At 36.5% G+C, this 26447-nt stretch overlaps 1 protein-coding gene across 1 annotated transcript; it reads right to left on the bottom strand.

Moving 5' to 3' along the window:
- Window positions 1–7188: 7188 nt before the first annotated feature.
- Window positions 7189–25425, bottom strand: LOC140164130 (snake venom 5'-nucleotidase-like). The gene is made up of 10 exons (XM_072187373.1): window positions 25338–25425; window positions 22825–23192; window positions 22114–22327; window positions 20927–21079; window positions 20043–20243; window positions 19045–19263; window positions 18312–18572; window positions 17008–17157; window positions 10931–11128; window positions 7189–7809 (listed from the first exon to the last, which is right to left on the bottom strand). Exons 2-10 carry the CDS (start codon window positions 23188–23190, stop codon window positions 7559–7561), a joined length of 2013 nt encoding a protein of 670 aa, XP_072043474.1. The 5' UTR covers window positions 23191–23192; window positions 25338–25425; the 3' UTR covers window positions 7189–7558.
- Window positions 25426–26447: the final 1022 nt, after the last annotated feature.

The following is a 26447-nucleotide window of genomic DNA, read 5'->3' on the forward strand; positions in this document are numbered from 1 at the left end:
AATATTGATCAGTATGTGTTGGTTTGCGAAATACTGATTCTGAGAGAGTGCGATCTTGGTTGACAGTAACCAAGCAATCCAAAAATTGAAGTTTATTGTCCGTCAGACCTTCTTGGGTGAATTTGATGTTATTATCCACTTGGTTAATATGCGCAAAAAACTTGTCGAGCTCCGAAAGCGAGCTCGAAAGTGAACTCTAACGAGCTCGGAGCTCGTTAGAGTGAATCTGTCACATGGTTGGGATCGGGTCATCAAGCAACATCAAGCGACCTCGGATGACCCTAAATCATCCACCAGCTGAAGGCCAAAGGTTTTGGCCGAAACGTCGGTGATTCTATCTGACCAAAAGTGAGTTTTTCTGGTTGACCATATTTAATTATCTACTAATTGATCAAATCCCAGATTACTGAAAGTATACACAGTCTTATTCCCAAAATTTCATTTGATTCCGATTTTGCGTTTGCGAGTTATGCATGATTATCATGATTATGTGTATTACACTGCTCCATAGGCCAGTGTTGTAATTTCGTTCTGGTACACCAGAACGAAATTCAAATTTGACGATATTTTTGCTTAACGAATTAATCTGCAAGAAATTGTTGGTACATAAACATTATGTATCCAGAGGTTTCCAGTGGTATAAAAATCTTAACTTTTTTTGAAAAAAAGTGGGGGGATGAGGCTGTGGATCACGAAATGCCCTTTTAATGGATATGCGGAGCTTTAACGTGCACCCCAATTCCTGGTACTCCGGCCATATTCAAGATCAAAGATCTACACAGAGTTCAAATTTCAAAGTTGCTCAAATTGCTGCAAATGGAATGTCGCAGGTACATGTAGGTCAAACTATACTTTTTCTGAATCCTTGGAATGAGAAGAATAATTTGGCGTGCTTTTTAACCACATTCGAGCAGGAAACTTTATATATTTGAGCACTTCCGTACTGTCTTCCTAGCCTTTTTCTGAGTATTTGATTTAAAAGGCACCCAATGTGTGCCAAAAATCGCTCCCCACTCTCGGATTGCCAAAAATATTTATTATTACATTATTATGTGTTGTTTTCGTTATTAATTAAATGGAACCTTCACCTTACGTTATCTTTCAGGTCCAAAATGCAACCAAAAGACGAATCATCAGTCCGGAGAATTGTTCGTCTGAAATGGCTATTGATATGTGGTATCATCATCGTTACTGTTTTCTCTCTCTATGTATTCAGCATGTTTAGAGGAAAATCAATGTTAGAAATATCTTATCCACGACCAAAAATGATCAGGGGAGCTACGAGTTTAGACAAATCTTTGCCGAATTTGTTATCGCAGGATCGTGCCGTTGGTCCCAAACATAGACCACCCATAGATGGACCATCCAACGATATCAAAGGAGCATCCACGAAATGCACTCACGTCGATCAACTGCCAATGATTAACGGACTAACAAGTAATAAATTCTCGCCAAGCTGGTTATTAAATGGCCGTGCCGTTGAACTTGAAGAGTCCAAACATCCACTCGCCCAATACATTGAAATAAACAACTTACAACCACCAGCATGTCCGAAGTATTTTGATGCTTTCATCAAAAATCCCAAACCAGTTTATCTGCTGTGCGATACAATAGAGTTGATAATCACGGCCAGAGATTGTAAGAATATGACATTAAACTCCGGAGGCGATTACTTGTGGACGTGGATAAAAACAGATTCCATGAAAGCAAGTCAAACTCAAGAAGGTAACATTACTGATGTGGGTAATGGGACCTACATTGCGCGGTTTACCCTTAGATGGATTGGGGAGGTTGCCCCCGTTGTAGCTGTTATTAGAACTCGACAAGAAGTCAACTATTTGAGGCAATGGAGACAGAAAGTTCCTGCTAGATTTTGCTATAGTGGAATATTCACACTAAACAATGTCACTGCAACAGTACCATGTCACATAACTCCTTGGATGAATCTTACTTACACTGGCATCAAACTTGATAAAACGCGCCATTTGTGCAACTTCACAGACCCTTTTACAGGTGCGCCATGGTATTGTATTAAACCACCAAATATGCCGTGTTCTGCGTATGACTACAGTCGAGGAGACACAGAAAGAGAACAATTGTATGATAATTCAAAGTTCTATTTCAGTGGATCAAAAGAATTTGACTATGTAAAAAACATCAAACCTCTTGTTATAAATGTTGTTAATAGCGAACACGACCACTCTATTTCCAGATCATTTTCAACTTGTGAGTTCACAAATACACTGCCAATGTGTAACAACTCGACTGCGCATGGCGGTGCGTTTTTGCCTTTAACAAACAACACATCAGGAGTATACTACAAAAATTTATGGGTATCTTTGCGGTGTGTAACGTCACAATTTGATAAGAACAGAATGATTGAAATTTTGCAAAACAAAATTGTGCTTTTTTTCGGTGACTCAACGGTTCGACAATGGTTTGAGTTTATAACGAATACTTTGCGGAGTAGGATTTGTATTAAATTGCAATTTAATGCTACTACGTTTACATACTCCGCACAAAACAACATATCATTAGCGTTTACTAATCATGGTTTTCCTATTCGAGGTAAGAAATATATAGTATCAAATTGCGATTACATAGCAAACAGACTCGACGCTTTGAAAACTGGAGGACCTGATGTGATCATTGTGCTTACCATTTGGGCGCATTTTACAACAGTCACGCTGGAATATTATCACGATCGTTTGCTAAGCATCAGAAATGCAATCAATCGATTACAAAACAGGTATCCTGGGACTAGAGCATTTATAAAATCGGCTAATACTAGAAACAAACCAATAATTTCAATGAGTAATTGGTATGCATGGGAATGCGACCAGCTAATGAGAGCAATGCTAGGAAATATTCCAGGGATTACCATAATTGATGTTTGGGGTATGACTATTGGGCATTACACGGGCTTTAACATTCATCCTGACCAAGACGTTGTAAAAAATGAAGTTGATGTACTACTGTCGTTTATCTAGTTCCTAAATTGCGAACTACAAGTCCGATACCAAGGAAAAGAAACGTACTGTATTATTCAATCTAAGTTCTAAGTATCTAGTAATATAATAATATAGACGAATCAAATTTCGCGCATTCCTACACCTCAATGGCAGCCAAAGCTGGTTCCCCGTCGGCTCCATCTCACCTAAAATGTGAAATGATGCGGCCTTGGAGGGTATTTTAAACTGCATTCTATCACCCATGTTACACGTAGACAAAAGAATGATAGTTTACAACACAAAATAATCTAACATCGATTTTTAAGCGGCTTTAATCCACCCAACTGGGCAGTTACAACACCAGTTTGGTGCTGCGGGGACCTAATAATGGCCGACCAAATCCTGACCATGACTTGGCTCGTTTAATTCGTCTATACATACATACATTAAATATTTATAAAGCGTTGCTACATTTAGAACGAAGCGCTCAAAAACGAAACAAAAAAGAAACCGAAGGAAGAACATGAAGAAAAAGTCAGGGAGAACTGCCTGTGAAAAAAGGCTACACAATCTAAGGAAACTAATGTGAGTAGAACTCTCTTGAAAATACCCACTGATTGTGATTCCCTAATACTAATGGGCATTCTATTCCAGATGCGATGCGCAACATATAGGCTACATAGGAGAATGTCCTGCGTTCAGCTAATATAAGAGTTTTGATTGTATTGTGCTCAGTTTAGGACAGTGGTACCAGCGGCAGAACGCAGGCCAGCACGCGCAAGGCATTGGAGGGAAACACAATCAGAAAGGTACTCAGGAACACTCTTGGTGAGGCATTTAAACACAGTGACTAAAACTTTGGCTTTGAAACCAATGCGCTCTTCAACAGAGAGCCAGTGCAACAGTTTAAAGTACGCGGGCTGGCATGATCATATTTGAGGGATTTAAATCATCTTCGTAGCCTAATAATCTATTACGTATCTAATAGATTTGCGAACTGTAAAGCGCGATGGAGTAATACACTCGTCTTCTTTCATCCTTAAGTATTAAACGCTCTCCTAGATGGAGCACTCTACTAGGTGAAGCACTTTTGTATTCGGAATTCCTACGTATTTAATATAAGTACTAGCAGAACGGTAAACTGCATATCCGTCTTTACACGCCTTTCAATGGGAAATGAACTTTGCTGCTTGGATGATGTCACGAGAGGTTAGCCTTTATTCCGTATTGAAAAGCGTGTAAAGACGGATATGCAGTCGACCGGCCTCCTAGTATAGCTTCTGATGATCAGTTCCAAACCTATCCCTCGCATGTCACCACATGGTTCTAAACTTATCCAGCTGCTTAACCTGCTTTATCATGTTTATAGACGAGTTGATTTGAGCCCACTTTAATCTTTTTGATTTTGTTACCCCTGTGGACAATGGAGACCAAAATTTGACATTTGAACTTTATGCATATAACTCAAGAACTGTACATCAGAGATAGATCAAAGTGATCATCAAACTATACTTTTTCTGAATCCTGATCACGTGACTTAACCCACGAAGACAAATCAGTTAATACTTTTTTGTCTTGCCAATATTAAGAGTTTGAAAGAGCAATCAGTAGTCAATAAATGGAAAATTTAGTTTTGCGTATTTTGATACCTCACTCGGAACGATACGACTTATGTTCCTAACTTTTATCAATTTGAATACAAAAGAGAACTTTTCAAAAGTAATAAAGTCTAGCTTCGCGCCCTTGCTGTAGCACAGCAACAACGATACCTTCGCGCCGTCGGTGTAGCCCCTCAAAAAGTCGCTGTAGCACGGCAATATAACGATGCCTTCGCGCCGTCGGTGTAGCCCCTTAAAAAGGTATAGCTTCGATCGAGCCGACGCTGTAGCACGGCACCAACGATATGCCTACCTTCCGCCACCACACTCATTTGCTAATATGACAACTTTAACAATTAGGCTTACATAATGTGTATATTTGCGCCGTCGGTGTAGCCCTACGGAAATAGGTATAGCTTCGCGCCGTCGGTGTAGCCCCGTCAAAAAAGACATATAATAGCTTTGCGCCGTCGCTGTAGCACAGCAACTGCGATACCTTCGCGGCGTCGCTGTAGCGCGCCAATAACGATACCTTCCTCCACCACACTCATTTCCTAATGATGACATTAAAGATTAGACCTACATAAGGTGCACCTTTGCGCCGTCAGTGTAGCCATACGGAAATAGGTCTACCTTTGCGCCGTCGGTGTAGGCCCCTCAAAAAGGTCTAGCTTCGCGTCGTCGCTGTAGCTACAGCGATACCTTCGCGGCGTCGTGTAGCACAGCAACGATTCCTTCATTTCCACCATCACATCATTATTCATTACATGAAACTTAACGTATTTACTCCATGAAATAAATGCTATACTCATTCTTAATCAAACCACTCATTAACAATTAACCTTCCTCTGATCAATATCACTTTAATCACTATTAACAATCATTGTTAAGTAATTAGAACAACCCGTCACACTCATTATTATTATGTCATCACTTAATTAATTACCATCGCCCTCTAATCCATCACAATAATTAGAATTATATAATCATTAATAACCAATTAAAATCGGCCTGTTATACGTCACACTAATTATAATTATATCATGCTTATTAACATCATCTTTTGATGCGATCAATTATTATTACTTGAGTACAATAAAATCTATTACGCATAATCAATACTTCAAAGTCATTATATAATACAATAGAGTTAGTTCATTATGCTTTAATTAAATACAAATATGACATCACTACTATCTAGTAAACACAATACTTTAAATCCTACAGGGTGTCCCCAAAAAAAGAGGCCCCTCATTGCGCCCTCTTTTTCTCCTATTTCTAACACTTATTACCTTGATGAATGCAAACTTCATTAAGTCAAATGCCGACATACTTTATAAAAAACCTGACTCATACCTACCTCTAACTTAATTTAAATCTATCCCAATAATCAGTAATTCGCGCCGACGTCGGATTAGTTTTACAAAAAAACGTGCAGCTTCGCGGCGCCGTTGATGTGGTAGGGTATTCTAAAGGTACTCCTTTGAAAACTTCCCAAATAATTATACAATATTGTTATAAATTTACAAAAGATGCCAAAAATGTTGTTAAATCGCAGGAAATATTTAAAGAAAAATGCAAACAATTGTAAAATCACAGGAAATAATCTAAAAACATCCTAACATTTGTAGAATTCCGGGATATATTTTTACCATGTCCCAAAAATTGTGAAAAACATAGTAAATATTTCAAAATGGGCAAAAAATGAATAAAATCACAGGAAATCTTCAAAAATTGCTTCAACAATTAAAAAAAAAGTGAAATCGCGGGACATATTCACAAATCGCTTTAACAATATTTAAAACAAAAGTAAAATCACTGGATAAAATCTAAAATCGCAACATATTTAGAAAACAAATATGGAAATATGTCATGTTTAATAACAAAATGAAAAATATTTGAAATAATTAAAAAGAAAAATAGCTTCAGTGCGATTTCCCATTTTGCACTATGAAACACTCCCCCGGTCGTTACACCTCTGAATAAAGGGCAAGGCAGAACAAATTTTGTGTCTAAATTTTTAGGCTTGGGAATTCCCAAACATTTTGGTATGGGAATTCCCAAACATTTTAAGCATTTCTTTTTATCAAAACGGGCATTCCCAATATTTTTGGATAAAATTTTGTTCTGGGAATTCCTAAAAATGTATGGTACAAATTCACATGTCTTCTTTAGGGGGTGCCATTAATTTCTGGAATAGCCCATTGTTTTATGGCAAAACAATTAGTTTATGCATTGTCAACAAAAGAACTTGCAGTACATTTTGGTAAAAATTTGCCTGTCTTCTTTAGGGACACTAGGAATTCCCATTTTTTTAAGCATTTTTTTTTTTTTTTCTGGCAGTGGGAATTCCGACAAAATGGCAGCATATTGATGAAACCCTAAAGAAGACATGGGAATTCCCAAGAAAAGTACCCTTTTTTAGGCTTGGGAATTCCCAATTTTTTTTGCTAAAATTTTGGTATGGGAATTCCCAAAAAATTATGGTAAAAATTATGGCACGTCTTTTTCAGGGTCACTGGGAATTCCCAATAATTTTAAGCATTTTCTTTTATCAAAATGGGAATTCCCAATATTTTTGGATAAAATTTTGTTCTGGGAATTGCCACACATTTATGGTTCAAATCACATGTCTTCTTTAGGGGGGGGGGGGTGCCATTAATTTCTGGAATAGCCCATTGTTTTATGGCAAAACAATTAGTTTATGCATTGTCAACAAAATAACTTGCAGTACTCCTTTCGATCTAATGGTAAGGTATGTTTCGTGACTTAAACTTGAAGTTTGTTTGAATTTTGCATATTAAATAAAAGCATCAAGAATTGACAAATGAGTGATTTTAGAAATGTGACATGTATCTTACAATTTGATAGCAAGAATGTTTAATAACCCTTATTGAAATATTGATGTAAAAATAAAAGTTCACAAGATTTGATCTTCATATTTTCCAGAATGAAACTTAGAAGGACTACTTTTGATTTATGAATAAAAAGGAGTAGTTTAGAGATACTCTATTTTTGCTGATTTTCCAATTCCAAGTACTCCCGATTTTTCAGTTTTAACCCATATACTTTGTATACCAACATGACCACTGCAAGGAGTAGAACAATTCCTACAGATACTGATACATAAGCAATTATGTCCATTGTCCTAGGTCTATTCCCACTGATGGAACCATGGATTACTATACGTCCATCAAGACTGGTGGAAAGAGGGCTGAAATGCTCGATATATGATGCCACAACATCTTTTCCTGGTTCTCCTGTTGAATAAAAAGAAAGAAGAAGAAAAGCAATACAGTATTCAAATTTAGAGTGATATAGATTTGACAACCTGAAATTTGAGTCGAAATTAACTATTGCTATTCTTAAGGGCTGGGGTATGAACGTTTGCACAGTATTTATTGTGGGACATTAGAGCACATCAGACATATCGAATTGCATTCTGAATACGAAGAATGTCATTCTGATATCAAATAATTTTGATTTTTTGAAATTCGCAATTTAATACACATTTTATGGCAAATCATTAAAATTGATATTTTTGATATTTAACAGTACTTGAAGTAAACTTTATAAATCTGATGATTTATACTTAAAGTGTATGTAGGTGGGATGGAAAGCCGACGATCAATTGAAAATTTTCACCTTTCGTATTGAAGATATGGATTTGTTTTCCCAAAGCACCAAAAAAAATTAGGTCTTTTGGGGAAAAAATCCATATCTTCAATATAAAAGGTCAAAATTTTCAATTGACTGTCGGTTTTCCTCCTGCTACATACACTTTAAAATATATCATTAGATTTATATAATTACTTCGAGGACTATTATATATCAAAATTTGAAAAATATCAAATTTTATAATTTGTCATAAAATTTGTATTATATTGTGATTTTCAAAAATGAAAATTATTAATATCGAAAGACATGCATCGTATTCAGAATGCAATTCGATAGGTCGGAGGGGCTCTCATGTCCCACAAAAAATACTGTCGAAACGCAATAAACGCTCATTTTAGATCCCTTAAGGGAACTGGAATGAGCGTTTAAAGCGTTTCGACAGCATTTTTGTGGGACATGAGAGCACATCAGACCTATCGAATTGCATTCTGAATACGAAGAATGTCTTTCTGATATCAAATAATTTTCATTTTATGAAATTCGCGATATAATACAAATTTTATGACAAATTATTAAAATTTGATATTTTTCACATTTTGGAGATATAACAGTCCTGGAAGTAAATTTTATAAATTTAATGATATAGTCTTGAAGTGTATGTAGCTGGGAGGAACAGTTGCCAGTTTCAGAAGAGTAAGATTGAGGTGAAGGCAGATTGGAATTTCTCCATTTAAGAATACAAAAAGAAAGTTCGCACAACTTCAAACGGATTAAGGGCTCGGATAGCGACGTTTTCACGTATTTGCATTTTTGAAATTCGCGATATAATACACATTTTATGGCAAATGATTTAAAAAAATTATTTTTTAAATTTAACAGTCCTCGAAGTCAATTTTATAAATCTAATGATATGTACTTTAAGTGTATGTAGCTGGGATGAAAAGCCGACGATCAATTGAAAATTTTGACCTTTCACATTGAAGATAGATTTTTAGGTCAATATTTTCAAATGATAATGGCTTTTCATCCCAGATACATATCATTAGCATGATTAGATTTGTAAAGTTTACTTCGACATGTTTGAGGACTGTTACATTATTGATATCCTCCTAACTGTATAGTGATAACCTGAAATATGAGTTGAAATTCACTATTGCTATTCTTAAGTTCATAAGAGTTATACGTTCCACAGAAGAGTCAAAAAGATTAAGGCGAAGGCAGATTGGAATATCGCCATTTACGTCGTAAGAATATAAACGCGTTACAAAAAGAAAGTTCGCACTTGCTTGCGTGGTTGTAACTTTTTAACACAATTAAGTAATCAAGAGCAGTAAACTTGACATGTGTGGTAATGTTTGCTGAACTAGTCTGGTATGTCAATTAAATGAAATATGAACAATCTAGAAAATGAACCAATTTTGGTGCAAATTAAATGTTTCAAATTCAAACGGATTAAGGAATGGGATAGCAACGCTTGCACAGTAATTTTTGTGGGGCCTGACAGAAACTCAGGCATACCAAATCGGCATACTTTAAGTACTAAAAGTTTACTTCGAGGACTGTTAAATATCAAAAATATCAAATTTTTGCCACAAAATTTGTATTGTATTGCGAATTTAAAAAAAATCAAAATTATTTGATATCAGAAGGACATTCCTCGTATTCAGAATGCAATTTTGATGTGTGAACAAAAATATGATAACAACTTTCGATGTACCATATTTTGATGGTTAGCATGGTTAGTCAATCTTTTTTTTTTTTATAATAAATTTTCGATTTATAAAGCGCCTTTCTCCAGATCTTAGAGGACTCAAAGCGCTGTAATTTCGCTGCAATGGTGAATCATCACAATCAGATCGCATCAACTAGGTTGCTGCCGAACGGCGCACACCTATCCGCATTTAGATTGTAACATCCACCAATTATCTGCGCAGCTCCCCAAATTCCATTGAGTGAAGGAAGTTGACACCTTGACACCCCTGTCATCTTACGCTCATAAGTTAAGTTGCTTTTAAGATACAGAGTTTAAATTTCTTAGTCAAGTACAAGAAGGATGACAGTGTTTTGTTCTACCGTCGCAAAATGCGGTTCAATTTCTATAAGTAACCTTTTTGTGAGAAAACTTGTACAATACATTTGGCAGTATATTCTCTCTTACGATTTTCAATTTCAAATTAAAGGTGGGTAACCTGATTTAAAATCTCATCCCCCACTTTACCTCATCAAAATGCTGATTTTGGTATCAGAAAAGCTCATATTTTTCTCATAAACATATTGAAATTTGGCGTTCCAAATCAGTGTATTTCCGAAGTAATCATCAAAAAACTGTCTTAACTATGGTATACCATAGTTGAGACTAATTAGGCAGTTTTTTGATGATATCTTGGGAAACACACTAGTTGGAACTTCTAATTTCAATATGTTTATGAGAAAAATAGGGCCTTTCACTTGATATCAATATATTACATGATCATGATGATTATCATTAATAAAAACACTGTAGACTACCAATATCACACTGTATAAATGTCGGTAATTCCATAAGGAATTAGTCACATTTACAAAAAAACATTTACATTTTTTTTGCATAAGTGCTTGAAAGGGATGATATTTTATATTATAACGTAAGTTTTAAAGAATTTGATTTTCCAAATATATCAGGTCACCTTCCTTTATTCTGGACATTAATTTAATGTCCAGATCATTTTAAATTAATGTACAATTTCCGATGTATAATTTATTAAATTGCTATATTATACATACCAACGACATAATCCAAAGTGTTATTTTTAATCATCTCATACCCATCTCCGCCGCTTCTAATGAACGAAGACAAAGCAATTTTGTACACCTGGTGTTCTTCCAAGGGGTAATAAGCGCCATTTATGCAATCAATGCACTGTAAAACGTCGATAACTCGGTGATATGGCGCACTTGTCAAGTCATACGTTACTCTCAGCCCTGCGTTACAAAATAATATATGTATAAATCAATCAATCAATCAATCAGCAATCAATCAATCAATCAATCATCAAGCAAGCAAGCAAATAATCAATCAAATTATCAATCACGCACTCAATCAATAAAGAAATAAAATTATCAGTCAATAAATCAACAAACAAACAAAATAAACTACTAGTAACTAAAATAATTAACTAACTAACTAAATAAGTAAGTAACTAACTAACTAACTAAATAAATAAATAAATAATGCACTGTAACTAACTCGCTGATATGGCGCAAGTGTCAAATAATTATTTAACTAATTAAATAAAACCTAATGAAATAATTATTTAACTAATTAAATAAAACCTAATGGAATCACGTTCTGGCTGGTAGCGTCACTCCCGATGTTTATACCAGCTGCAATTTAAAAAAATCAGATATTTGCCGAACCAAAACATCCTAAAATTTGTCAAAACTGAGATATGTGCATTTTTAGAAATAAAGGGGACAAATGGCAAACGTTACGCAATCTGAAAACAAAATCTGGCATTGAAATGAACATGATGAAGGTAAGATAAAAATATAAACATGTGCAGTTACCCGTAGCCTATTGCTGCACTTCCAAGTACAAATGAATATCTGCTTTGGTTTTAATGGTCTAATGCCATCTCATCTAATCATTACATGGTCGAACACCATTTGGTCTTTTGACAGAAAGTAACCACTTTGTCTAATAATCATTAAGACCATTGTTTACTTAGTCCAATCACCATTTGGTCTAATATTTATCTATAGTCTAACACCAATAACCATTTCGTCTAACAACAAATTTTAGACTGCGGATATTAGACGAAATGACTGCAGTACACCATTTTTCGTATACTGCGTTTTGTCCAATAACGTATGTGCCTTCCAAATATCACAATAGAGAGCTTGCGAAATGAAGTTACTTTAACTTTAACTTTAACGTCCAGAGGATTATAGAGGATTATGTATTCAAAACCAAGGTGGTTTTGAATACATAATCCTCTATAATCCTCTAGACGTTAAAGTTAAAGTTAAAGTAACTTCATTTCGCAAGCTCTCTAATATCTACTATGCTATTTACGTGTATGTAGGCCTACTTCAATTTACTATAAGACTCAGAGCGTTTTGAGCGTTTCGACAGTATTTTTTGTGGGACATGAGAGCACATCAGACATATCGAATTGCATTCAGAATACGAAGAATGTCTTTCTGATATCATATAATTTTCATTTTTGAAATTCACGATATAATACAAATTTTATGACAAATTATTAAAATTTGATATTTTTCACATTTTTGATATATAACAGTCCTCGAAGTAAATTTTATAAATCTAATGATATATTCTTAAAGTGTATGTAGCTGGGAGGAAAAAGCCGACGATCAATTGAAAATTTTGACCTTTCATATTGACCTAATTTTTTTTTGGTGTTTTGTGAAAAAAATCCATATCTTCAATACGAAAGGTCAAAATTTTCAATTGGTCGTCGGCTTTTCATCCCACCTACATACACTTTAAGTATAAATCATCAGATTTATAAAGTTTACTTCGAGTACTGTTAAATATCAAAAATATCAATTTTAATCATTTGCCATAAAATGTGTGTATTACATTGTGAATTTCAAAAAATCAAAATTATTTGATATATCAGAAGGACATTCTTCGTATTCAGAATGCAATTCGATATGTCTGATGTGCTCTAATGTCCCACAATAAATACTGTCCAAACGTTCATACCCCATCCCTTAATAGACCTTGTCGAATACTACGTCACTCGTCCTCATTTATATAAAATTCTGCCCTCCGTAAGGTACCACGGGGCAATTCGCATGATAATCCAATAAAACAGGTGATATAGGCATGAATGGTTGTGGAATCGAACTGGACAAGAAGGATAGATAGAAAGGAGAAGAAATAGATTACGTAATGCTTTGTTCCTTTGATGCCGATTAGAGATTGCGACAGGCTATTCATAAAAGTGGTACCATTGTTTCGAACAAAGGGCAGTGAATGGGTTCCGCCATTAAATTGGTCACTGATCCGGCATCGTATTGACGCTTTACCCAACAGGCGAGTATAAATAAGTGACCACAATACAGTCATGTGTAAGGGCAGTCATGTGTAAAGTGGTACCATTGTACTCACGTATCCCAAATGTGCGCTTGTGCGGGTCTGAAGTCTATAATGGGGGCTTTAGTTGTTGATATAATCTTTTTTTATCACCCACCTGACTTTAGGGGGCACACCACTAAATCCTTTCGCATTTGGTGTAACCTTGTATAGTTCCGGTTAAAAATAGCGCCTGAGCGAAATGTATGAGCCTCTCGAGGGTACTAAATTTAAGTGAATCGTGCTTGTTTTTATGAAAAGAATAGAGTAAGACCTCAACATTAAAAATCTGTTCAAAAAATGTTTCAAATCGATTATTAATTAGTGACAGGCTGTCGGAATAATATCAAGGCCGGAACTGGTAAGGAGGCAAAATTGTAGGCTGAAATTCGTGAGGGCGCTGTTCAGGTGCCCGTAGCTCAAAAGTTCGACTGGCTTGGTCACAAAAAAATAAATTTTTATTAAATTTCAGACTTTATACTTTAAGAAAATCCATACGACATTTTCTCATTTTCGGAACTAAGGGTAGAAAAACGAATTTACTTTCTTGTGTTTTCACGTGTATTTCAATGGGACGATTATTTAGTGGTGTGCCCCCTTTAGACGCTTCATTTAAATAAATTGAATCAGATTGAATGCCCCTGCTGATCGACTACACATCATAATGTATTAGCTGCCAGGTTCACATTTCTATAGTATTCTACAGCCTGTCTCAAAAAAAATTGTGCAAGTGAAAAGCGCCCTCTGTGACAATTAGAAAATACCGATGTGACATAATGCTTACATCAACGTCAAGGGCATAGACTTAGCTCTCAAATGCCGTTTAGTCTGTTCAATTTGCTTGTTTTAATCTTGAGATATGCTTACTTAACAACGAAAGGGTAAAATCACAATTGTGCCACTTTTACTAGGGAAGAGGGCTGTACATGTAACTCAATGATAGCATCAAGTTTATCAAGAGTTCCTTCGCGAAATCAAAATAATGCATCAATTACACAACAATACATAATTGTTTTTAATGTTTTATAATGATAAAGGTATAATGGTTCTCTTTTTCCACTTACGACAAATTAAACGATAAATAAATATTTCACATTCTGCTGTAAAATTAAATACATCTGCATGTCAATGATTTTTTCATGGTATACTGTTCTCATTTGTCATTCAAGACATGTTAAAAGACAAACAAATATTGGACACTTATAGGTTAATGAACTTTGACAAGTTCATGAAATTAGACAAATTAATGAAATTAGACAAAATAATGCACGCGCGCTGGTGTTGATGCGTTTAATCCGAAGGGGAGTGCATTAGACGCATCAACATCAGCTATCATTGATTTACACGTACCAGCCCTATTCCCTAGTAAAAGTGGCACAATTGTGATTTTACCCTTTCGTTGTTAACTGAACATATCTCGAGATTAAAAAGAGCAATTTGAACAGAACAAACGGTATTTGAGAGCTAAGACTGTGCCCTTGACGTTGATGTAAGCATTATGTCACAACGGTATTTTCTAATTGCCCAAGAGGGCGCTTTTCACTTGCTCTATTTTTTTTTGAGACAGGCTGTATAATGGTAATCGCTGCGTATACATGTAAGTATAAGTATAGGCCTATAAAGGTTTTTGTCACAAATGTCCATTTATCTTTTATTTTAAGAAGGAGATTGGCATAGAAATAGCGGCGGTGGAAGGGGGTGGGGGCAGATTCTCCCCTGTGAGAAGTCTTGAGAGGGGATATGAGGGAGGAAAAGGGGGAGCGATATGGATAATGAGGGGGCCTACAGGAAGGGAGAAAGAGGACAAATGAAGAGAAAGAAATAATGGGAAGTAAATAAAATAATAGAAAGATAAGGACATATTTATATTGGAATGACAGGGAGAGTGAGAGAGGACAAAAAGAAAAGAAAGACGGGGAAGAAGGCAAGAGAGAGAAGGACAGCGAGGGAGTGATAAAGTTAGTGTAGGCCTAGGAAAGAATAAATACAGAGAAAGAAAAGAAAGGAAAATAAATGTAATAATAATTATTATAAAACTTAACACATAACAGCACTAAGCAGCCATTCGATGACATCAATGCCGTTGTGCGTTACGTAATTAATGAGCCCAGTCAGATGTATTTCGCACCTGCCAAGCACAAGTCACCCAATTTCGAAAACTGGACGTTGAATGTACACTCCCTCATTTCAAATATATAGTTTTGGTTTCTCTATTGTTCAGAAACCAAAAATCAAGGGATTAAAATGTGGAGATGAACTGGTATGCAATCATAACACTATTGTGCTGGGAGGACACAAGAGGGTTTATATAATCAAAAGTATAATGGCCTATAACCATACGTATATAATAGCCTATTGTGCTAACATTTTCATTATCGATATCTATCAACGCGGGCGACTTTTGATGCTCTCTGCCGTAGGTGGCACACTTCCATGACACCATAAAATTACACCCGAGTTCCGAGATTCGTTTGATAAGTTATGCATAGACATCGTTGAGACATAAAGGATGGATATATACGAGGCCTAGGCCTACATGTAGAAATCATGTGCATATATTGAGGGGGGGGGGTGTTTTGTTTATTTGTCTGAAATATAAACGATGCATGATGATGTAGATGATTTGATTATGAATTAGATTATTCCCCGGAAAGCACAACCCATACCTCTTACCTATGTTCCCTCCGCCACCTATCCTCCTCCCTCCCCCTTCCCCACACTCGATATCGACTCTTCCCTATTATTCCACTCCACTCTTGAGCTCCCCTCTCCCCCTCCTTCCCTTCCCACTTCCAATGCTCTCTCCCCCTGTTTCTCTTTCTCCCTTACCCTTACCCCCTCCCCCTCACACACACACACACACACACACACACCCCTTTCCCTGTCGATCTTTTTTTCTCTCTCTTCCCAAATAAATAAATTGAATAAAAGTCAGTTTAAACCAGCTTTCTATGATATTGATCTTCCGTCATGCGACATGCACATAAATAGAGTTGTGTATAATAGTGTTTATATCACTGAAGTCATAATCTGTCAATTGTCTATTGTAATGTCTGTGGAAATATTTCGATGGTCTATATTTTCACAGTGAAATCAGCTTAGGCTATTTCCTAGTCTCAAGTCAATGCTTTCAAACTAAATCAATGCTTTCAAGTGTAGACTGCTTTGTTCGACTTCTCTGCTCGTGAATATTGCACTGCGAAATTTAAACATTTCTTTTGTATACTTAGATCAGGTAACTCGAAAATCGTGTAATTTAATTCGTCACACCACTTATAAGAAACTGAAACCAAAACCGAAACTACCTGTCACAAATGTTTAGTTTTAAACAAAAGGAATAGGCAACCATGTGACCAAAACCAAAACCAAAACTAAAACTCAATATTTGAAATGAGGCACTCTCATGGATATTGATTGGCAACATTTTCCAATATGTCAGCACTAGCTCTAATCGGAAACAATAGAACATTAGACCCTGCAGAGCGTTGGAACTGGAGACATGTCCCTTTGTCAACTGCCATTTCAATTGTTATACCATTCCGGTTGAGTTTATTCTATTTACCTATTGCATGGTTCTGCCATGAGCGAGGAGAGCCTCGATCTGGCAGCACGCATGAATGGGAATTGAACCAGTCATATAACATTGCGTACTAAAGTTACGTAATTCTTCCTTTCATGTCATGCCAGTTCGAGGCTCTCCTTGCATTATGACGGAACCGTGCAATAGGCGAATAGGGTCAATAAGGACTGCGCTTACCTGACACTTGCAGGAATGCTCCCGAGTATTTATCATAGCCAGCTGCTGCATGTTCAAGCATTTCTCTGATGTACTTCCCTTCTATTTCCACAGCATCAAAAGTGTTGCGAAAAGGTAACACGTCGCCCAAATCGGCTAACCTTATATCGCCTGTGAACATAACAAAGATAGGAGCTACTAACGCACTTTAGAATAGGGAAATCTCAACATCAAATTCTCGAATGTTAACCATAATCCTAAATCTTCTAAACCTTACCATAACCCTAAAGCTATCCTTATTATTTAGTATAATCTGTTGAGTGGTGGTCGTTATTTATGCCAAGAAACCGGTCATTATTCTGAATTTCGGGTCGAATCCATGAGCTGATGAGGTCTTTGCCATGTTTGCTGTCCCAAAATGAACATCACCAAATTCCTTGATTTGAAATACGCACAGATCCTGTCGGAATTTGGACATAAAATGAAGCTGAACAAAATGACGATTCTAGGAAACAATCCTTATGACTCTAATTCTTTGGAATATTGGATCGAGTCAGAGTATTTTAAATGACGAACCATATAGGCGAATAAAGGAACGTATGGAGTAATTGTAATTGTGATAAGAGGCTATATAATACTACACCCAAAAAGTATCCGATACCTTAAAACAAAAAACTATTTCTTAAAGACACTAAAACTAAATTACAAACTAAAGTAGTCGATCTGCGTATTTTTTGGGTACGATACGACTTTATTTTCCTAACTTATAGCAATTTGAATTTAAAAAAAAGAGAGCTTATCAAAAGTGACGACAATTTGCATTGACTTTTCTCTCAAAGCACGCAGATATTGATTAAGCGGAGTGAGCCTTCATCCGTTAGGCTTCATTGAACCCGTAACAACAGCGGGTGATCTTCCTGTGATCTTCCTGTACATTTGAATGCAAAGGAGGTAAACAACACTAGACTGTGCAGCAAAATTGTCCAGTTTGTTCAACTTTGTGATGTTATTGAAAACATTTCCTTCGATAAGTATTTTTTACTGTCGGCAAATACTTTTAAAATGTTGTTTTTGATAACATATTACAAATTCGGAATCCCCCCATGTGTAATAATTTTGCTATTCAATTAATACTTAATTTGATGACATTTACCTAAAGAGTTCCTATCCTTTTCAATGGCATGAAGATTTGGTCACGCTTGCTGGTCTTGGTATGTCGTGCCCATGGGTCACGTGCGTATTTATAAATACGTATTTCTAAATATAGTCGAAGGTAGCTGATAAACACTAAAAGCTATTCACACATTGTGACAAATCTATATTACCTTCTTCAATGGAAGCCCGAATTCCCCCTCCATTCATAACTGCCAATGAAACGTTGTTCCATTTCGTATTATCCAATGAACTTGTATATTTCCAGATCATAGCATCAGTAATGAGATTACCCATGTTGCATTCTGTCTGCCGGCAAATCACATGTCCTCGAGGTCCGCCTTGTAACTTGACCACAGTCCTGCCTATTACCTTATTCATTGTATTGTCAACGTGTTCGGCGTATTCGTTGATTTCTTTGAGTAAATCTGGATCTAAAACAAAACACACACAGTTTTAATAAATGATGTTATAACAATGCCTTAATTGAACAAACGCAATTTGGAGTCAGTAACACAAGTTCCGAAATATCCACTCTTGTATTTCTATTTCGTAACGGTATTTAGTATGTTGTAGATTTCGAAAAACATGACTTCTACATACTGGCCTATACCCGGGCTTACACCGTTAAGTATCCTGCGCCTTCTCGAGCCACTTCCGGTCCTGCCGGGACTCGAACACACGATATCGGAATTCAAAGGCGAGCGCGCTAGCGTATAAACCAAAAGAGGACATCCCCGTCAGGTCAGGTCTATAACACCAACGCACTTCTACCCCCGTGACAATGTCATTATGTCATAGATTTCTGAAAATTTACTTCAAAAAGGCTCATTGGTCAATATGGCATGACAACGACGAGGTATTTAAAATCAGTGTGTTCTGTCTTCATTTTATTAATTTGTGTACCTTGTTTAATATTTCCATCAAGCCGAATTGGATTGCCGTCCCATTCCAGTAATTTTCCTTCCTCATCAAAGACAACGTTCAATCGACCAATGTACCTGCCATCAATGTATCCGTGAACGAGAAGAACTTTGTCGTCAGGATTGTGTTTGGGTGTTATTTTCATTGGATAAGGCTCCGTCCTGTAGATGGCTTCTTTGTCCTCTGCTTTATGGGAGCAGTCTTTTTAAAATATTAGTAGTAAAACGATTATAAATATAAATATAATCAATTCAAAACTGGAAAATTTACTGAACAGATGAATAAACTGCTCTTAGTCATCCAATATAGATTTAAACAGAATTTGGGAAATAAATCTAAAAAAAGAACTTACTTTTTGTAACTTTGCTATGTTGCCTCTGGAGCCTCCAGACTTCATCAGGCATCTGACGCGCTGCTGGTAAGTCGTTCCGTTTTTACTGTATCTCATGGATGGGGCTGGGCCATCAAGACAATACCCGAGCCATCCAGCGGGTCAGTTGCCTGATGAAGTCTGGAGGTTCCAGACGCACCGTAGTCTTCCTTTTAATGCAGGCGTCACTCATTGTAATTCTTGGACCCACCCTCCTCAAGCAACAGCAAGCGTTACCATCTTACTGATGGTGAAGCTTGGGCTTTACAAATGACTTACTGGGTGAAGTTTGAACTAAGTTATAAAAAAAAATGGTCAAGGTGAAGCATGACCTAAGCTTTTAGGTGTTATGGTGAGCTGAGGCATGGGGAAAACTCAAACGCATGAATGTTGAGACAACATTGGAAAACTTTTTGATGCAAGGTGAAACTTGGCCCAACATATCATTTAACGGAGTGAAGCTTGACCTTGTGAGCAAAGAACGGATAACGTGAACAAATCATCCTTTACCTTTTCGATTATCGAAATTAAAATAAATCGTTCGTACTTTATAGTAACTAATTAAAGTTTATAACTTTTAAGATTGGTCATGAATTATTACTGTTTTTACCGTTGCATTGAAATAGAAGTGCGCCTCCAAGTATAATGACATCAACTCCTGGGACATTATGAGCGATTTCTAAGGCTTCGTTTTCGTCTCGTACAAGTCCATAGGAGTGCCCAATCACGATGATCTTATTTATACCAATTGATGTCAACGCGTCTACTTCTTGTTGAACTGATGTGATAACGTCTTCAAAGCGGGCATTACCTGCATATAGGGTAATATGTAACAGTTTATATACAAGACGATGCTACCTTAGACGAGTGCTAGAACATTGGTAGAAGAAAATGTCCACGCCTCGGGTATTCCTTTTGGACAATATTTACAATTTTCGACAAGATAGCTACCATAAAAATCATAACAAAACTATATAAGAAGAACAACAAAAACCTTTTACATGCACTCGATGTAGAAATGTGTTTAAAAGGTTTACAGATCTTCATTTCCCTTAATTCCATTCTTTATTTTTATCTGAAAAGCAGCGTATAAACCGTTGGCATATAACGCTAATCTCTATATTGTTTCCCTGAGATAATACGAGTGATTGAGTGAAATATATAATACTTAAAACAATTCATATTATAATGATCATCAGAATATCGATTAAAGCTGTTGCATTATTAAATCCTATCACTTGTCGTGCTTATTGAATGTATCGCCCGAAAGGTATCAAGCCATATTATAACATTTGCTGAGGAAAACGCCCTCAAAAAATTGCTAAATTCTGGTTTTTACACGATTATAATGTTCTTTAGTCAATAAAGATATTCTGCAAAAATCAAGACTTTAGGTGCTGTAGTTTTGTCAAAATCCGAGATTTTGAATAAAACGATGGAACCGGAGTTTTATTATTACGATGGAAATATTAGTCGAACATGTATGCACAGTACGTACACGGCATGCGGGATACACATACACACACACCCCGTCTCGTACAAGTCCATAGGAGTGCCCAATCACGATGATCTTATTTATACCAATTGATGTCAACGCGTCTACTTCTTGTTGAACTGATGTGATAACGTCTTCAAAGCGGGCATTACCTGCATATAGGGTAATATGTAACAGTTTATATACAAGACGATGCTACCTTAGACGAGTGCTAGAACATTGGTAGAAGAAAATGTCCACGCCTCGGGTATTCCTTTTGGACAATATTTACAATTTTCGACAAGATAGCTACCATAAAAATCATAACAAAACTATATAAGAAGAACAACAAAAACCTTTTACATGCACTCGATGTAGAAATGTTTTTAAAAGGTTTACAGATCTTCATTTCCCTTAATTCCATTCTTTATTTTTATCTGAAAAGCAGCGTATAAACCGTTGGCATATAACGCTAATCTCTATATTGTTTCCCTGAGATAATACGAGTGATTGAGTGAAATATATAATACTTAAAACAATTCATATTATAATGATCATCAGAATATCGATTAAAGCTGTTGCATTATTAAATCCTATCACTTGTCGTGCTTATTGAATGTATCGCCCCAAAGGTATCAAGCCATATTATAACATTTTCTGAGGAAAACGCCCTCAAAAAATTGCTAAATTCTGGTTTTTACACGATTATAATGTTCTTTAGTCAATAAAGATATTCTGCAAAAATCAAGACTTTAGGTGCTGTAGTTTTGTCAAAATCCGAGATTTTGAATAAAACGATGGAACCGGAGTTTTATTATTACGATGGAAATATTAGTCGAACATGTATGCACAGTACGTACACGGCATGCGGGATACACATACACACACACCCCGAGGATCGTACCGTATTACAACCGCGGGGTAACATGCATGGGCGCTAGTAGTAAATTCCAATTTTCTATGCTTTACCTCACTTGTTCGGCTCAAAATCAAAAGGGGGCATATCTGACAGTATAAGCTAATATTTTATGGAAAATAAATACTAATCTATTTTTACAGAAATGTTATAATATGGATTTAATAGAAGCTTAACTATAATTCTGCAACTAGCTTAAATACATTTGGTTATTACCCATACCCCCAGCGTACTACGCGTCTAACTAATCTCAAAAACATGTTTCGCACGGACTCAACAAACAACACTAACCAACTAGTGCAATATTGTTAGCTCTCTGCACCGTATAACCAACGATTCCAATGCGTTCACCACCAACCATCTTCACAACACTCTTGTTGAATAACCCTTGAAGAACTGGTTCTTCGGAGACGTCGAGGTTAGCGCTGACTGCGTTAAAGTTGATATCTTCTAGGAAGGGTGCGAGGCCATCTGGACCCAGAGTAAATTCAAGGTTACCAAAAGTCTGCAACGAACGATGAAAGTGAAAAAGAAATTAGTCTACAGTAATATTTCTAAGAAGAATTTCGAATTCTGTAAAAATGCAGAATAATTCTTTACTACATTAGACTCTATCGAATAAACTCAACCGTAACGGTATAACAACGAAATGGTAGACATGTTCGTTCTAAGTTCTTATTGGCAGAGGGACAAGTCTCTAGTTCGATTGCACAACCATTCAATCCGATGACCTGTTTTATTGTATTATCATGCGAGTTGCCCCGTGGTACCTTACGAAGGCCAGACTTTTATTTAAGGGTACACGATGTATTGTTGGTCGAAGCAGCCAAAAAATTGATTTTCATTATCTTAATCAATATATTATTGTAAAAAAAATAACACTTTGATGTTTTGCAATAGTTCATTCTACAAATCATATACTTTGAAACAAGCTTACATTATATCATTCATGCGTGTTACGTTACACAGTTTTCATGCTACCTTGAAAAAAAAAAGGCCTACCATTGCATCGTATCCTAATTTGTTCATAAAATGTGAGGTTGCGTTGCCTTTGTAGACATTAAACCACTCTCCAACAAACTGATCGCCTCCGTCTAGCAACAGGACATTCAGGTCTGTGCCATCATGACCTTGCTCATTTCGGACTTCCTCAATGACCGATCCACGACGAGCCACTCCTCCGAGACATTCATCATTCCTTTCTTCCTGCTCACTGCAGTTTTCACCGGCAGAGTTAAATTGCTCGAATGATGCAGTGACGTCGCTGGTATGGAGTATGGTGAGATGGAAATTGTTTGAATTGTAGCCTAGACATGACGTCATATAGAGCGATGCCACGTAAATAAACCAATAAATAATTGATGCCATGTCTGGACAAAGAAAAATAACATAATTATAACATTCAGATGATGATGGTCTACTGTCAACTGTCTGATGAACAAAATTACAAAGAGACCCGCCGAGCAAGCAAAACAATTTCCAGACATTTCCCACATGGCATTGCACATATAGTGCAGTTTTGTCCACGGCAAATTCACCGTGACCTTTTCAGCCATAAACCCGCTTAGTGAAGATTAAACCGATATGTGCAGTACTAAACCATTATAGTAATCGATTGTCCAATGCACAATTCTTACCACGTGATAATATTAATCCAATGAGCGATCGAATTGTCCGCTACGGTCGACTAATCCAATCGATAATGACGCTATTGACATGTACGGGTGGAGCTCCACTGACTGAGTTTTGGGGATTTTCCACTGGTTTGCTATCATTTACTCATCAAGGCGCTCCACCGTTATTATAAGGACTATGCTAATAATTTAAAGATTGACATGTAGAAAATAAACCATACTTGATTGACAGAAAGTACTAAATTTGTACCTATTACCCGGACCTATTAGTATTACGGTTTGGTGGCACTCCTCTTCCAAACGCGACGCAAAATGTGCATTGGATTAACACGGGAGTTTGGATAAGATGGTAGATTTCCTTTCTCATACAAATGCATGCTCCCCCGTTGTGTTGTGTGCATACATGTAGTTAACAATAACTGCATGATGATAGGCTCACTTAATTTAAATTTCTAGCTTCAAATCGACCGTTTAAGTATGCTATTTTTTTCACAGAAAATAACTAGGCATAGTAAACATGGTAGAACAATAATTTCGTAGTAAAAACAATGAATGATGGCTCTATTATTTGAATTGATTAATTGTTTTAATTAATGTATAATATACAAACCCCACAGCAAGTAAGCCAACAGTAGCTTTGCGTGATATGACATGGAAAACAAATAGCCAAAACAAGATTTGTAATCAAAGACCCTACAGTGTCAGTAGACACAAATCAAATCAAATCAAATCAAATCAAATCAAAAAAAAAAAAAAATCACCTATAAACAGGGTTTTCTTTAAGCATTTTGCTGAAGGGGTATATTTTCATTTGTTTTATTTTAACAATGTATGTCTCAATTTCACTTAATTGTGGACCCAAATGATTTTCGCCTGGACGCTCAGGAATCTAAAAAAAGTGAGGGATTGAGGGTGGCTGCGGAGTCAAAGTTATTTGCTGGTATACAAATATTGGCTGCTTTATTCGGGGCATGGTTAAGATTATAGGCCCAAGGTGATCTCAAAACCATGCTATGACCCGAGGCGCAGCCGAGGGTCATAGCATTATTTTGAGATCACCGCGGGCCTATAATCTTAACCATGTCCCGAATAAAGCAGTCAATATTTGTTTTATATGCCGAATGGATACGTGGATGTTGCGATTGCGCAGTTTGATCGGGACGCACGTGACCGATCCAAAGTTCATTTCCATGGACCGGTCCATAGTTCATTTTGAGGGCATAGTTAATTCAATGACTGCACATTCAACCAATCAGATGACAGGAATCTATATATGAGGTATATAATAAATACTATTTATTACTACTGACTCACTAGCTACGGCCATAATCCCATGATACATTCACATAAAAAGGAGGGCATGAAGAATATATATTCGTTGTCTGTCACAAATTATTGAATATATGAACGCGTACGTTTTCAAGAATTTGTATGCGGTGGACTTTTCACCATGTTCACGCATTTGAAGGGTTACGAAATCTGCGTGAACGCGTAAATACGCGTGATTTCTGCGTTAAAATAAACCCTGTTGTCACATAAGATTTCCGAAGAACAGACATGCGCAAGTAACCCTTCCCTGATCCGGAAATTACCAGATTGTGACATTTCCTAATCAGGAAACTTGCTCCGATCAAAAGGGATGACAATAAGATAACAAATTATTAAGTAATTAGTTAGATATGAGGATAACAAATGAATGCACTTCAATAATCATTTCTAAAAATCTATGATTGACATGGTCGACAAGCAATGCAACTGCGGATCAAGTAAACAGTTTTACCAATAGGCCTAACTAATACATGTACTACCATGACTACAATGACTATTGTATTACAAACCCACATCTCTACTGACTGTTAGTGTTAGGTACATTTTACAAACCTTATCTTCTTCTGTCAACTAAGAACTTCATATGTTCGTTTGTCTGGATTCTTACTAAAAATTAGGTAGATGTATTACAGTCCCAAATATTTAAATGAGGTTTAATAAAAGAAACCACAGGAATAGAGTGGCCTCTCAAGGATGTCTGGAATAGAGTTGCCTCTCAAGGATGTCTACTCTCTGTGTAATCTCATTTAAATATTAAGCAGGGCATACACAAGGCAATTTTAATTGCAAGGCCCATTACTCAGTGGGTGAATTATGTGCTCACTGACCATGAAGCTGAGCAATTGATCAAAATACACGAAGCAATGTGGGGCCTTGCAATTCCTTGAGCATGGTCATAGGTTTGGGGATATACTCAAAACATAAGTAGTGGTTAATGATTTTCGTAATCATATCAAAATGGCTCATGTGTTGTCCTGAAAGCAAAAGATTGCCATCCTCTCCTGTATATATATATACAATTGTCCATAAAGAAAAGGCTAAGGAAAACCAAGATCAAAAGGGCTACCACCAACAACAACAACATAGGCATACAAGTGTATTATAATGTAGCATGTGCACACATTATCATGTTGTGAATGGTGAATCAAGATGGTCCCTACACATTCCGAAATGAATGCAGTGACCAGTCGGTGTTCACTCAGCTGATTGGCTGGAGAAGGTTAGATTGCATGCAACAACCTTGAAAGTAGAGCATGTCTCTACTTTTTTGCCTGTTGCTTGGGGGATTAATTCCTTGCAAATCCAAAAATACACGGAGCAATCTTTTTGCAAGGTGTGTGCAACAGGCAATTGCTTGGAAAGTTGCCTCGTGTATGTCGGCCTTTAGGGACTTCTATATGATACATCTACCAAAAAGTACACTTCACTACATACAGGAGTGAATCATAGAGCGTGGTTATAATGACCCAGCTTATCCGGTATTTAGTGTATAATTATTAGGGTATAAGTACTGCGAAATCAATTGTTATGATAAGGATAATGAACTGAGTGCAATGCATTCGTCAAGATAATCGCACGCGCCGTGGAGTTATTGCATTTAGCTCGAGAGCCGATAGGCTCAAGAGCTAAATGCAATAACTCCATGGCAAGTGCAATTATCTT

Source organism: Amphiura filiformis, chromosome 11 (assembly GCF_039555335.1).
Source record: "Amphiura filiformis chromosome 11, Afil_fr2py, whole genome shotgun sequence".
Taxonomy (NCBI): Eukaryota; Metazoa; Echinodermata; class Ophiuroidea; order Amphilepidida; family Amphiuridae; genus Amphiura; species Amphiura filiformis.

Bases quoted from the DNA above. Each gene is read 5' to 3' on its own strand.
- LOC140164130 (XM_072187373.1), bottom strand. From the start codon at position 23,190: ATGGCATCAATTATTTATTGGTTTATTTACGTGGCATCGCTCTATATG. The intron at 20,244-20,926 runs GTACTGTGCATA...CCCTATATGCAG, and splicing joins GTATCCCGCATGCCGTGTAC to GTAATGCCCGCTTTGAAGAC. The intron at 19,264-20,042 runs GTAAAAACAGTA...TATTTTAAAAAG, and splicing joins ACTTCTATTTCAATGCAACG to ACTGCTCCCATAAAGCAGAG.